Raw genomic sequence first — 15029 nt, forward strand, 5'->3', positions numbered from 1 at the left:
GTTACCTTTAAACATGGTTAGGGTTATAATTTGAGTAACGCCTGTTTTTCCCAGGTCCTTATTTAATATTAGTTATTGACTGATATGAAAATAGGTGTAATACCTTTTTAAAGCTGGTTATCAAGAGAAAATACTTTTAATCAACAAAGAATCATTGGTATGCATTTTCTAATTAATTGAATGGAACCAGTTATGAGAACATTATTTTAAGAGGTAGTTGGAAGTAAATGGGCTTACTTGTATAGGGCCTTATCATGTCTGAGGACTGGAAAGTGCTTTACACTACATTCAGCCATTCACATACACAATCACATACTGAATGTTTCTGATACATGTGTGGTGTGTATAGAAATCCCTTTCCCCAGTAACTAACTGGATACTCTGCTTGGTAATTATCCAGTTCATTTTTGTAATTTAAAAGCTCAATAAACCGGAATTACATTCCTGTTATTGGAACTTTAAATAATCAAAAATAATTCATGTTTGAATTAACGATTTATCATATGTAGAATGTTTAATAATGAATGAATGAATAATTAATAAATATATAAAACATTAAACTGCTATTGACATTACATGAAGTGCACGGCTTAAACTGGCTGGAATATGGTAAAGCTTTGGGGTGCTAGCCACTAGGGTTGGTGCTTCACCAAATTAGAGTTGTTTTTAACCAACATGGATAAAGTTTTTGCTCCACCAATATACAGTAAGTAACACGACAGCACTGCTGAAACAAGTAATTAAGTTGACATGTTTGGGGGGGGGGGGGGATAGTAACATTATCCTCTACAGTAATGGTGTTATTCCCAAGGATGGTAATAGGGCAAATGTGAAACAGCTGATTTTAAGGGCAACTGGTGACATGTATAACTTAAAGGGAACCGGATTAACTTGTGTATTATTCTCTTCCACATTAGAGATATTGTTGAAATTCATGTAAACTAAATGATCACCTGGATGCAGATATTTTAACTACTTTAAAATGCCTTTTAAATGTTTTAGAGAATGAGTTAACTATCAGAGGGCTACAAGTTTGCAATTCCTCAGTATGTCTCTTATTTCAATGAGGCAAATCAGTGAAAAATTGTGTTTTGATGCTTTACTACCATATCTATACAAACAAAGCTTCTCCCATCTTCTGTCTTGCTGTCACCTCTTCAAGGATGTGTTGTCAGGCACATAAACACACTGCATGGATCTGTCACAATGTGAACAGAAAACTGCTCTCAAGAGACAAAGGCCACCCAGTCGGACTAGGAGGGAAATTAGAGGAGTGAAAATTCCAGTTATTTAACAATTAATCTCCAGCTTTGTAATACCACCACACTATAATTATGCAACCCTCGTACTTTCTCTACATTAAGTCTGGATGAAGGGGCATGGAATATTATCTCAAAAACCATCCAGTTAAGCAGTAAAACCATCCAGTTAAGCAAGGATTACACAAAAAGCATATGAAGAACTAGAACAAACATTGAATGATTGAGACTTATTAATAAAGTTATTTTTGTCTGTTTTTGTCTCAACTATTCTTTGGCAGTGACTGGAGGTGTATACGGTCCCCAAGGGGAATCAAGTTCAGAGCCTGAAGATGACAATCAAATGAAGTTTTACACAGAACAGAATAGAGGACGGAGGCGCAGCAAAGGTAAGGAAAAAAATATATTCTTGGAGGCTTGTGATGAATGCGTCATATGCTAAACACCTCACTGTGAACAGGAGGGGGGTTCCCCTTATCCATTACTTACTTGCTGGGAATGCAATAAAAAGAAAAAAAAATGAATAAAAAACAATGAAATGTGTTTGAGAACAAATGAATTCCTGAGTTAGTATGGCTGAATGTGAAAGGGAATAAAGATATATACATATGACATACAGTAAAGTGGAATGAGGCGAAACATTTTTGGATTTGTCAGCATAGCTGGAAATGGGAAGGAGTTGTGCCTGCTCCCTGCAGTATGTAAAGTGCTTCTTTATAGCACATCTACTGACATCCAAAAGGAGATACATGAGCTGATGTAAATGAAGCCTCTGATATTGAAACTTAAATCAAATGACTTGGACCGTAAACTAGTTTTTAACTTCCATGACTTGTAATTGTGAACATTGTGTTGGATGTTGATATTAATACGCAAGAATTAGATGAAATGGAACTGATAGTCTGTGTGTGTCCTCTTGGATATAAATATCATATAGAAAGAATTTTTTTCCACTCCTCATCTCCTTAGTTACCGTTTGCTTGACAATTTTCTTATAGTTTTCTGAGCATCTACGCTAATTTTCTTTCTTAAAGAAAAACTGACACTTTTGACTTTCCAACCCACCTAATGCTGGAAAATACAGAAAATCTATTATACTAAAAATACACACTAACAATGAATTGTTTGTATGGCTCATGTACATTATTTTGATAGGCTTGCTATATATGGCTCATGCAATATTTTGAAGCATCCGCACTAATTCAGAGCTGGTGCTGACAAAAATATATTTAAACAAACCTGGGCCAAAATAGAAAAGCAAACATTGAATTGAGATAAGCGAAAATAACTTATGAGTTTGGTTGACTGAGGTAACAATTTTAGGATTTTTTTTCTTATTTTCTCTCATCAGCTCAGTCTGTGGGATCCCAAGAAATCCCAAGGCCAGAATGTGTTTTTTGGTTCTACCCATTAGACCAGATTTTCCTTCTATAGGATCATCCCTGAAAAAAGAAAAATAGTATGTCTGAACTTATTCAGCTACTTCTTTTGATAATGAAAAAGAGTGTCTCTCTTACAACTCTCCATCTCTTAACACTCTTAAGCGCATTCCAACCAGTCAGTCTTGATGGTCACAGGTGGAACAGAGCCCACAAAACAGATGAGACCCAAATCTATCTATTTTTGCTCTATCAGAGCTATCCATCACTCACCCATATAGTCACAGACACAGCTCCTTTGTGAGTGATCACACTGAATACATTTGGTAATTCTGGTCACATAGATGGTCTACATTTGGTTGATTATTGAAATATTCACCATAATCCCATACTATATTTTTTTCTTTATATTAATTTTCAACGTGTCACGAGGAACATCCTGTTGAGTGTGTTTCCTCATAAGATTTTCCTCTAATTATCAAAATATTAATATGAGATGAATAATGATCAGTCTTGCTACAGCACAACCACCTGCTATGTTTGCAGCTTCAAAATAGATTGTCTAAACTCATGATCTTTTATACGTATATTTGTCATCGGCATATGGGTTTAATGTTAAATGCAAACATTTCTATTTAAACTTGTTACAAACTGCCTAATTAAATTCACTGGTTTTCCTCAAGTTGGGCTTGTTTATCATTTAACCTTAGTGAACTTTAAAAATTCACAACAATATTAACTTTTAAAAGGAAATCATAGATATTTTTTATTCAATTTTCATATGTGCTTGATTTCTCAGTCAGTTATTAAAACACAACCTCAAAAAGACTTGCTAATGAATTGATAAAACTACTGTCTGTTTTCATTGATATTTTTGAAAAATCTGAACATCATGACTGCGTAGCTGTGTGGACAGAGATGTCCAGCATATTAAAAAGCTGGTGGTAAAGAATTTAAACAAGTATGATCCTTTTTCTTGGGTTGTAGATTAGATGCAAACAAAGGGCAGATATTTCAAGCCAAAGTGTAGAACTTATTTAATTTGCTGTAGCAGTCGCTAAATATGTTTGCTTTATGAACATTTTTGGAAGGTGTTTTCTCTTTCTTTTTTCCATCATTGGTGTGTTTAATGTCATTATGGTTTATGTTATCCAGCATTAAAAATTCAAAATTGAATGCCTGGTAATGTTATTACTGTTAGTCTGCATGTATTACTAAAAATGAAAATGTTAAATTTTATTCCACATCACAAATTTAGACATTTTTATTTACACATTATTAGTTTGTAGCCCTAAAATTTGATTGCATTAAAGTGGAATATTTTTATTTTCAATAGATGTACTCTTTTCAACCCTTAATACATGTGTTGCAGAGTTTTCTGGTTTACTATGTTTTTGCTCCCACTGGAAGTGTTTGTCACCGTGAGCATACATTCTTTAGTCCACTCACTAAGCTTTTACGGTAATTGAGGGACCCCTTCAGAACCCCACTGACAGCGCCCTGACCCCAAAGGATTAACTGAACTGCCTCTTTTGCTGGATACAGCTGTTGTATCTCTTTTCTTAATTTGTCTCCATGGTTTTAACCTTGTGCTACACAACAAAATAACTCCCAAAGCATCCCCCTTGGTTCGCATGTTCTAATTTAATCATTTCCAAGATCCCTCTTCATCATTAGTTTACAAACATATTTTAATAAGCATCACAATATTTCAGACCATGAACTCTTTTTAATACATGCTCAACTGTTACCATTAAGTTTCAATGTTATTTTCAAGCCACATCCCTGATATTCCAGTAAACCTTATTTAAAGCTGTCACGTTCTGTCCCATGATAGATATTAGCAGACAGAGGTTAAGCGGCTAATTTCATTCCCTATACTTCAGCTCAGAAATATGACGCCTGACAGAGCCAAAGTGCCGGAGAAACTACCAATCTATAACCCTGTCAGTGGCAATATAATAATTCATCATACTTGCAAATAATTCTAGAATATTTTGCAGAAGCTGTGTTTTCCTCAGCAATGGACCATATATGTGTGGCAAAAAATGAATCAAAGCAAATAATACAAGACAAAAATTAAATGTATTATTTTAGCTTGAAATTTCTACATATACTAGGCAGCAGGGAAGATGGGGATGGTGTGTTATTTTCTGTTAGGTTTTTTTTAAAATCACTAATAAAAAAAATACTAAACCCATATTATCTCTTCATTTCCCTTTGCCTGTTTTTCTCTGTGTCTTTAGGCCACTCGCAAAGTCCTTTGAATAAGGTCACCCTGACACTGATTACCATCAGCACATGTGTCATTGCCATTGTCTATGCTACACAGGACTCCTGCCCCCTCACCGTCAAGGTTACTCTTCATGTGCCAGAGCATTTTGTTGCAGATGGTAAGTACAAATCACATGTTAAAGCTTAGCTGACTGGTTAAAAGGTGCAGAATCCAAACCATTGCACATTTTTAGTTATGTGCTCTGAAGTTTGTTTTACAGGAATAGGCTATATTCAGCTCTCAAAGCCATGATTAATGATATTCAAATTGGAAAAAAAATTATATTTTAGGGAAACAAAGGTAAAAAAATATTTTACAAGTCGCATCAAAGTTGAACTTAATTGAAAAAGACAGTTTTTTTAAAGGCTGATCACTGTAGTCGGGGTTAAGTACTGAGGTTTTCATGTTTTTTTTTTCTTTTTCTAAGATTGTCCTTTTGCGAAAAGGCCATTGAAAATGCTCCCTTAAAAATGGACTTCAAACTCTGCTAATAATTTTAAATCAGTTTGTTTCAGGTTTGACTTGTTAAATCTTTTATGATGATCAAATGCAGCCCAGACTCTTTGAAACAAAACATTAAAATGTTTATTTCATGTGGCTCTAAGTACTGTAGTAAATAGCAATGCTTTTACCTGTCATTAGAAGGTTGCTGTGTTCTCACAGTAATGAAAAACTGTGATTTTCAGTCAGTTCTTTTCTTCATCTTATTAGAAGAAAAACTTCCAAAACCTAAAATTTATAATTTTGCGTAGTTTAATCTTAAAAACTTGCACGAAGAGAAAAGACCATTAGGAGAAATTTATTGATATAATTACTTTATCTTTGGTGCTCAGACCTCGGAAGGAAACATAGCGCTTAATTTTGATAGATATGCATGAACAGGAGTAAAGAACAGGGCTGTTTTCCCCCACAGGTCTGAAACTGGTGGTGGAGTGGAGATAGATGAAGTTGGTCAGTCTGTAGACTGCTGGTTAGCGAGACAGTATGCTGAGCTTTATGGGGAGATCCAGTGGATTGCATAAGCTGATACTAGTGCTTCACTCAGGGTGGATAACACAGGTTGAGAGAACCTGTCCATGATTAGCAAGCATGAAGCGACAGTGGAGAGGAAAAACTCTTTTGGGAAGAAATCTCTGGCAGAACCAGGCTCAACATGGCGGTCTTCTGCCGGACCGATTGAAATGAGACGCGGAATGCAGTAAGAGTTCAGGAAGAATGACACTCTGATGAAGTTTCAGCTATGATGGTGGAGGAGGGGCTGGAGGTGGGTTGAAACGGTTTCATCTGAATTAAGTCAGCCAGCGCATCCACCGCCTGCGCACAGGAGCACACAAGTGGATCGGAGGCCTTTAAAGATTAACTTTGGATGTCGATTAGCTTTCGTGGAGGTCTGGTTCAAAGCTGATTGGGTGTGTCGCAGGTGGATGTAGGAGAGCAATGAGTTTCTTCAGTTGAACTTCCGCCTAGGCTCCATTTGTCATTAAAGGTTCTATATCATGTTTTGTTCTTCTTTAAACCTCCTAGTGTTAACTAAATCCATATGATGAAATACTGCCTTTCATGTCTTATGAAATATTCATTATTTTCTTTCAAACCCCCCAAAAAACTATTCATTCACAATGGTGTCGCACCAAAATTTGTTCTGCTTAGCACAAATTTGTGCTGCTTAGAAATTAGCTAAAAACTGTGGCTATCACTGAGCAGATTAGGTGGTAAAAGAGCCCAATAGGTCTCAACTTTGACCAGACCAATCACTTCATGGCTTGCTTATTGAACAGAGGGGTAGGATTGTTTATTTGACAGCCTGCCACTTTCAAACTGGTTTTTATCTGTAGGGTTTTCGATAATGACAGCACTTTATAGACATTTAATGGTCAGTGTTTTTGACATTTGTGATAGACTGCTGTTCAGAGAATTCATGGGGATTATTCAGCAAGTATGAATCACCTAAAATACCACTTTGTGCATGATTTTGCATAAAAGCTCTTTAATGTTTTTCATGTAAGAATCTGTGAACTACCCCAGAAAATAGTCTTTTATGAAGTTATTATTAATTGCTGACCAGCTTTTTAAAATTTATCCTCTAGCATTTTAGGTATTCATTTGTTGTGATGAGCCCCAAATGGACAGTTTGCATACCTTCCTATCTAAAACTGTCTCTGCTAATTCTGTTAAACTTAGGTTGAGCCACACATAAAGGTTGATATCTTTAACTGTCAGAAAAAAACCTGTAATATGAGAAGAAACCTTAAAAACTTGCTCTGCTTTTGGGAGGAGAGATTTTGAGCTAAACAATTTAAACAAATTACGATAATAAATTCACCAGGAAAGAACTGTTGCTACGACTGTTGTCAGAGCTGCAACACTGAAGTCTGGCCCACAAGTTCATGATTATAAAAATATATAAAACAATAGAATAGAATTGAAGTTGTTTAGTTTCTTTTGATTATATGTTCAGGGTTTGTTAATGTTAGGATTTTTTGGAAAATGCTGCTGTTGTTAAGATAACAAATAGTACATAAGTAGGCCAGGGAGAAATCATTTTTTCTATTCTTTATTGTATACTTGAATCGAAACCTCCACAACTCCATCTTTGAATTCAAAAGCTTTTTGGTGCCACAGAAAAGCACAATAGATTTGCAATTATTCAATACAAATAAAATCCTTCATATGACTAAAAATATAACTAACATCAGAAAAATAAATCAACATGCAAAAAGAGATCTAATAAAAGGGAGAAGATGATTCATTCTTCCAACCAATAAAAAAAAACTAAACTATTCTTATAGGTAATGAAAAACAACATGATTGAAATATAAAAATAGACTTTTTAAAATTAGTTTTGTTAAACTCAAACTACAGACTAACATACTAAATTGTGCTTATGGTAAAAAGTTTGTTTTTTTTTCAACAAAAATTTAAATCTGTTAAATAAATTGTTTCAGTTTCAATTTGATTCTTTTAGATTTCTTTCGAAAGCATGGATTCTTCTCTAAGCATCTGTGAACAGCACAGCTTTAAGTGAAAGAAGAATATGGAAAATGGGTTATAATGGGTATAATTTATGCAGAGGACCAGTGCTTCTGAGAGCCCTGCAAACACATCTGGAAGATCAGTTACTCTCTCTATCCCTTGGTACTAGCCCACCCACATTTTTAATTAACTATTTAATATGTAGTTTAATTTTTGGTTTCAATAACAGATTACATTACTCTACATCTTTTTGCCAGCCGATGTGTGCAAAACTTTCTAAAGGGCAGTAAGACCCATATTTTCCCACACATCCCATTATAAGAAAATGAGGAAGACAAGAGAACATGCTATTCCAGAACAGTAGCCACAGGGAAATAACTCTGTGACTTAACCTTGCAGTTGCTACAGTCAGAACAACAATTAAAGAGTTAAAAACTACTGGAGCTATGCCTGACAAGAGCTGAGGAAGACACATGATTCTTACAGTACAACAACACACGGTGCAATTTAAAATTTGTTCACGCTGCACCCTAGGTGAACCAAGGGGAGTTATTGCAGATTTTTTTCTCTCCCAGCAGCTGTTAGACTTCCCATAAATTTATTTTTACATACCTGCTGTTAATTGCTTGTTTGTCCTCCTTTTTTTAATAGTCTGCTTTTTATGCATAATTATACATGTGCATTTTGTATGATGGCAGAGTAAAGCAGTATGACATAAATAAATATTTGTCAGATACAAAAGGTATTGCAAATATAAAAACATAGGCTTGTGAATTTTGTGTTCCGTGGGGGGAATTATTTTCGATTCAAAATTTCCATATTGATGTTGCTTAAAGATGAAAGATTATCAATTACAAATTGATTCCAACCTATAATGGAATGCTATACTAGAATTTTCTTTATGAATGTTGGATATTTTATCATATAAATATATAATAAATAATTAAATGTCATGTGTCTTATTGTTGGGGTCATAGTGCTTTGAATATAATATTGATTTATAGTTTTCCTCCATCATATTATTTTTCTTAAACAATTAAAACTGAGTTCATAAATAAAATAAATCAATTTCATACTCTTAACAGCAGATTATTGCTCAACAGAAGAACAGGAGCAAAACTAAAAATAGAATATGCGTGCTATAAAAAAAAATTATTCTGCTGCTTAACAGTTTTCTTTTTAAATCTAAGAAAAGAGTAGCAATAATGTTACAATTGTTTCTCCACTATATGAATAAAAGTCTTCAGCTTTTTGTTTTTTCCTCTTCGTAGAGGTTGGAACTAAACTGCTTAGTCCTAAGAATGGGCATCAGTATGATTGCCTATATACAGTCCAACCCAACAGATTATCTGAAGAGTTTGTTCTTCAGAGTACATATAGCTTTCTCTTCAATTTGTTTGGGTACTTTCATTTTTAAGAGCAGCTGTAAACATCTTACTAATTTCTTGTAGAGTCTGAAAACATTTTAAACTCACTGATATTGTCACCAAAATGCTGTGGAAGCAATTTATCCATTGGTTATATTTATGCCAAAACAAAAGCATGTTTCAGGTATCCTATTTATAATCAAAGTTAAATCTGTACTTCAAGGTCTGTGCAAACTTGTATTTTGAGGTCTTTTTTAATTTATTTTTTACTGTACAATAATGATAAAGTGCCCTGCAAAAGAAAACGGACCCTTTCACATTTTATCAGTACAAAAGACAAACTTTATGGGATTCACGTGGGTTGTAGGTGATATGCCAACATAAGCTAATACTTTAATTTGAAGATGAAGGAAAATGCTGTAATATTCAGAGTTAAAAAAAATCACTCAGTAAAATGTGGCAAACATGTATAGTTAGCCAGTCTTGTTCCAATTTCTCTCAATATAACCCAGTCCCACTGTTTCCTTAAAAATAGATTTCATATAAAAAAAGTTTTGAGGACCATGAAACACACAAGGCAAGTAAGGGAAAAAGCTGTGAAGATGATTAAAGCAGGGTTACATTATAAGACAATATTCAAAAACCTTGAACAATGCACCAAATATTGTCCAATCCATTATCCATAAATGAAAAAAAAAAAAATATGAGACAACTGAAATCTTGCTGAGGCATGGCTGTCCATTCAGGCTGACAGGGCAGGCAGGCAGAGCATTAATGGAGAAACAGGAAATAAGGCCATGGTAACTTTGGAAGATTCACACAGATCAACTGCTTAGATAAAACAATGGTAGAAAAACTCAGACATGTAGAAGTAGGTGCTCCAGTTAAATGAGACCATAACTGAACTTTTGTTCAATAGAAACAAAACTTTGTGTTGGAAAAATCAATATTGTACAGTATGAGCATCCTGAACACACCTTTTCCATCCTTAAACCCGGTGGCATCATGCTTTGAAATGCCTTTCTGCAGCAAAGGACAGGAAGTGAGTCAAAGTTGATGAGAAGATTGATAGTTTCAGTAAACAGGTAATGCTGGAAAAAAAGATACTGCAAACCCATAACTGAGGGTTCTCTTTCCAGCAAGACAAAAACTTATAAAGCTAATTCAAATTGTATTTTTACTTAAAATAAGTTAAATTTGCTGTGCTTGACCAAGATATACTGTAGCTAAAGCCACATTAATATTTTTTGAACGGTCCATTTAAATATAATTCATTTGAAAAACTGTAGCAAAACTTTAAAAAAATCCCTTCACCAGATGCTCTTCATGCTGTTTGTCTAAGCTAAAACTATTTTGTGAAAAAGGTGAAGGGAACCCACTTTCTTAATGTGCAAAGATCACAGTAGATCTATTTTCTAAAACACTTGTATCTTTTGACCGCAAAAGACAATGGTTTTCCCAAGCAGGCTATTAAATCAAGCTAAGTCTGAATGCAACACCTTTCAGATTTTATCTTTTTAATAGGAAGAAAACAAACAGAAAAAAAGAATAATAAATTCTAACCATGCATGTGTATGTGGTTATAAGTATTGATTTATGGTATGCTTTTTAGCATGGTTATCTTAGACTGCAATAAAAGTATTACCCACTACAGTATAAAAGTTCACACCCACAAAAAAAGAACATTAGAGAGCTTTAAAGCATTTTCTTTTGCTCTCCATACGGAAGCATTCTCAATGTTGGGGATCTCTCCCTGTGCTGACTTTTTCACTTAAAGACATTCCCCATATCCAGCTTCATAATTGTGAGTGATTTAAAACGATTTAAATTGTCAGAAATAGCACTAACATAAACTCTCTCTGGTTGCTTAATTGTTATAAGGGCGCTGGGAGCTGATTCTTACAGTTCTCTGGATGTAAGGGTTGGAAATGTGGTCCAGTGCATCACATAGTTGCTTCATCAGATTTGATTTAGGGCATTTGGAGAGCAAATAATACAAGCTGCTTCTTGGCAGTTTATGCAGTGTAGCTGAGTACATTGTCCTTTTTAAATAAGCTGCGTTTTTCTTTTAGGAGTGTTATTGTAATTTAGAAGGTGTGTTTTGTCTGCAGCAGATCACAATGGATGATAATATCCTCCAGTTCTCAGACCCAAGTATCCCTCGTTTAAGATTGTTTTCTTTTTTTCAACCTCAATTCCAGGTTTTATTTATCCCACTTGCCAGTGGTTTTAATTCTGTGGTTACTGATACTCTCAATACAGCTCGAAAAGGCTTTGTTAACTAGAGGGCTAAAGCACAATCTCCTCACAGCTCCCTGTGGAACTGAAACTCATTGGCATCAATTAGGAATAGACTTGTTCAGTGATCAGAGTTTAACGATTGGTCTGAGAGCTGTAAGAAAGAAAGGTAAATCTATGTCTTGGAGAATAGCATTTACAGATTGACTTGTGAAACCCTTTTATTCCATGTGCTGCAATTACCAAGGAAATCCCATCGATACACACATTATGAGTCTTAATTTTCTCATTGAAATTCAGTCCAGCCAGGAAAGAAAATAAAATTACAGTGAGAAGAAAACAATTAGCTACTTTCTCAACTGATTTTAAACTGGAATGTCAAAATGAGCTTTTAAACCATACCAATCAATTCAATTTTTCTCTCTATTTTAACTTTTCTTAAGTATGATTTTTTTTGCATGTTTATAACTTTTTTTTTGTTTTTTTGTTTTTTTCTAGGAAGCAGTTTTGTGGTAAGCATGGGCAGCTTCTTGGATGTCTCCAATTGGCTAAATCCAGCTAAGCTAACGCTTTACTATCAGACCAATTCAACAACGCAGTGGGTCCATGACTACTGCGGCCAAAGGACAACTGAGCCCTGCGAACAGATTTGTGACCAGGACACAGGTAGGTTTACACAATAAAACTGTTATTCATTCAATATAAACCCATCCAAACAAAGGGATGTGAGAATTTTCCATTTTAATGCATATTTCCTTACCCTATTGAGTATTTTGGTGTGATCCCTTTACTATTTTGTGTAAAGTTACTGCCTGCCATTACATTGTTATAATATGGACAATTGTTTAAATGATACCTATAACGTATTAAAATAATTTTCATGTAGATTCCAAAATGCTAGAAAGGCCACATTTCCACATGTAGTACACTTTGCAGAAGCAGAACTTTTTAAACCATTGTTAAACCCTGATCCCACTGACAGGCCTTTGCAGAGCCACAATGTAGATCTTAAGATTATGTTTTAAGTTTTACTGTGTTTCATTATTTAGGTCCTCTGTCTTTCTTTGGTACAACACCCATACTCCAGCATGCACAGTGTGTATGTAGAACTGACAATGTCTTTTATGCCATGTCAGTAAATAACCACCAGCTAAAGTATGTACACATTCAGCGCAGAACCATTTGCACCTAGTGACATTAAAACAGTCCAGCAAAAAGCTGAATAAGCAGCTTGATAATATTTATATTACCTTGAGTAGCCAGTTTCCCCTGTGTTTTTCCTGCCCAACTGGATAAAATCTAAGCTCATTAGAATGGATTACATCTGTAATGTATGTGAAATTTATGTAACCCTAGTCAAGGACATGCTGAGGGCTGATGCATAATGTATGAGAGGCGCAGACGCTCAGCCCAGTCAGTACACACGACAATGCCAAAGATAGAATTGGCACATATGTGTTTGGAGATTCCCAATGTGTGCAGACAGGAGTGCATCCAACTTCAGTTCATCAGTCCTTGCACGCTGCTGCAATGTGAAATCATTAAAGGTTGTAATTCAATTTTTGAGTCATTTATCCAGACCTCACTGCATTCTACATTTTCACTGTGTTAGCACTGCTGCCTTCTTTTTGTTGTGGTTTTATTTCTCTTTTCATCTTCTTTATAAGCAAGATGATTTAATCAGTAATGTCTCAAGTATTTTGGTTGTCCTTAGTGAATTAAGGTCTGCAAAGGTGCCATATCAAAGGTGCTCTTAAAAAAGACTTCTATTACAGGACTTGTCCTCTTTTATGCTTCATCTAGCACCAGCACACACATCAAAGCATTCCTATACAGTTTAAATTGTGGTTAATTTTGCCACTTGTTGGAAAATAAAGCTAGCTGCATAAAACACAACAAAACACAGTTGACGCGTACTTTGTTGGGCAAAAGGGAAAATGTAATCATTGGCAAAGTTATTTCTTTTTAAAATATTTTAAGCTTGTGTACATTGCATGCAGTTGTACTCGGTACATGCTCCTGAATTACATTAGCTTTTATGTAAAACAGCCACACAAGAAATATTGGCTTGCTCTGCAAAACTCACACTGAACTTTCTAACATCTTTTTTTTAACATTTTGTTACATGGCATGGTGTATTTTATTGGTGATTTAGTCAAAAAGAAAAGGCAAAAGAATATTGAGAAATGTCTATTTAAATTCTCAGTCATCTGGGAAATAGAAACAAAACCACCTTAAATCATGTGCTGTAAGACCTTCATGCTAATTAAAAACATCAGCGCCCCAGTTACAGATTGCTCCGGTGTTAACCAACTGAACTGACAGAGTCCTGAAAAGGTGTCGAAATTTCTCTAGAAAAAACTGAGGAAAAATCTTGTTGCCTCCAAATTAAGCCTATTTCACATTCACAGTTCCTTAAGGAACCTGCTGACATCAGAATTTCACAATTAACACACAGTCAGAACAACCTATGGCCAACAATCTAGCAGCCGTCACCTGCAAAGGATTTCCCCACACCTATGTTGTCTCAATGCATTTGTTGCTTTAATCCAAGGAAAGTTGTCATCATCTTCAGCATACTATTATCTGCATCCATTTCTTTAGATGGAAACCAGAGGAGGGTACTTGTTTCTCTTTTGTGCTCACTCACATACTGAACAGCTGCTGCTGCTTTTCTGCTCGTGTACTCCATGTTACTACTACTTCCGCAATCCTGAATTACTCCCTGCAGTTCATAATAGCTTCCTTCCTATTACTATACATGATGGATCAGGGGGTAATATTAGTGGGTCAATCTCAACCCCTATTCTTTGCCAGCAGCTTCCAGATGATATCAAGACAGTATAAAAATATGAAACTCATGTAATTACAGGGTTATGTAAAAAGGGCTTTTGATATACTTACATAAAATTCAACTGTATTCGCATGACTAATGCTAAATTGTATTAGTCCATCTTTTTGCAGTTTTATTATCAGTATACTGATCAGTATACTGATAATAAAAATACAAGCGTTCTAATGACAACCTCACAGTTTTTTTCATTTTGTTTTTCATTTACAAGAATATTAATTAACAAACATGTTCATGAAGACCAAAGAGCACAACAGGCAGGTCCAACATAAAGTTTTGTGGACGTTTAAAGCTGGGTTAGTTTATTAAAAACAATATCCAAAGCGTTGAATATTTTGTATAACACAGTTTAATCTATCATTCTGAAATACAAAAAAAAGAATAAAAATTAGTTATGACTCAACTGCAAACCTGCAATAACTGACCATGTTCCTAAACTGACAGGCAGGGCAAGGCGGTCGTTAAGCCATGACAAGAAATGACATTTGGACTTAACAGACAGTGTCTAACGGTTGAAAGCTTGCAATATTCAAAAAGTATGTAATACAATACAAATACAATAGTCCAGTTAATCCAGTAAAATACAAATCTTTCAGCTTCTTTTATAGTTCTTCTTGTACTCCCTGTTTTGTATGGTTACAAAAATCTGGCATATATATATATATATATATATATATATATATATAT

At 34.9% G+C, this 15029-nt stretch overlaps 1 protein-coding gene across 1 annotated transcript in view; it reads left to right on the plus strand.

The window, feature by feature from the left end:
- The window catches only part of astn2 (astrotactin 2), a 398940-nt gene that overhangs the window by 172991 nt on the left and 210920 nt on the right, over positions 1-15029 (plus strand). Inside the window, exons 5-7 of the mRNA XM_015392541.1 lie at positions 1541-1648; positions 4885-5031; positions 11990-12157. Of these exons, the coding sequence (XP_015248027.1) occupies positions 1541-1648; positions 4885-5031; positions 11990-12157 (423 nt within the window). The remainder of the gene's footprint in view (positions 1-1540; positions 1649-4884; positions 5032-11989; positions 12158-15029) is intronic.

Source organism: Cyprinodon variegatus, unplaced genomic scaffold (assembly GCF_000732505.1).
Source record: "Cyprinodon variegatus isolate N-32 unplaced genomic scaffold, C_variegatus-1.0 Scaffold23, whole genome shotgun sequence".
NCBI classification, from domain to species: domain Eukaryota; kingdom Metazoa; phylum Chordata; class Actinopteri; order Cyprinodontiformes; family Cyprinodontidae; genus Cyprinodon; species Cyprinodon variegatus.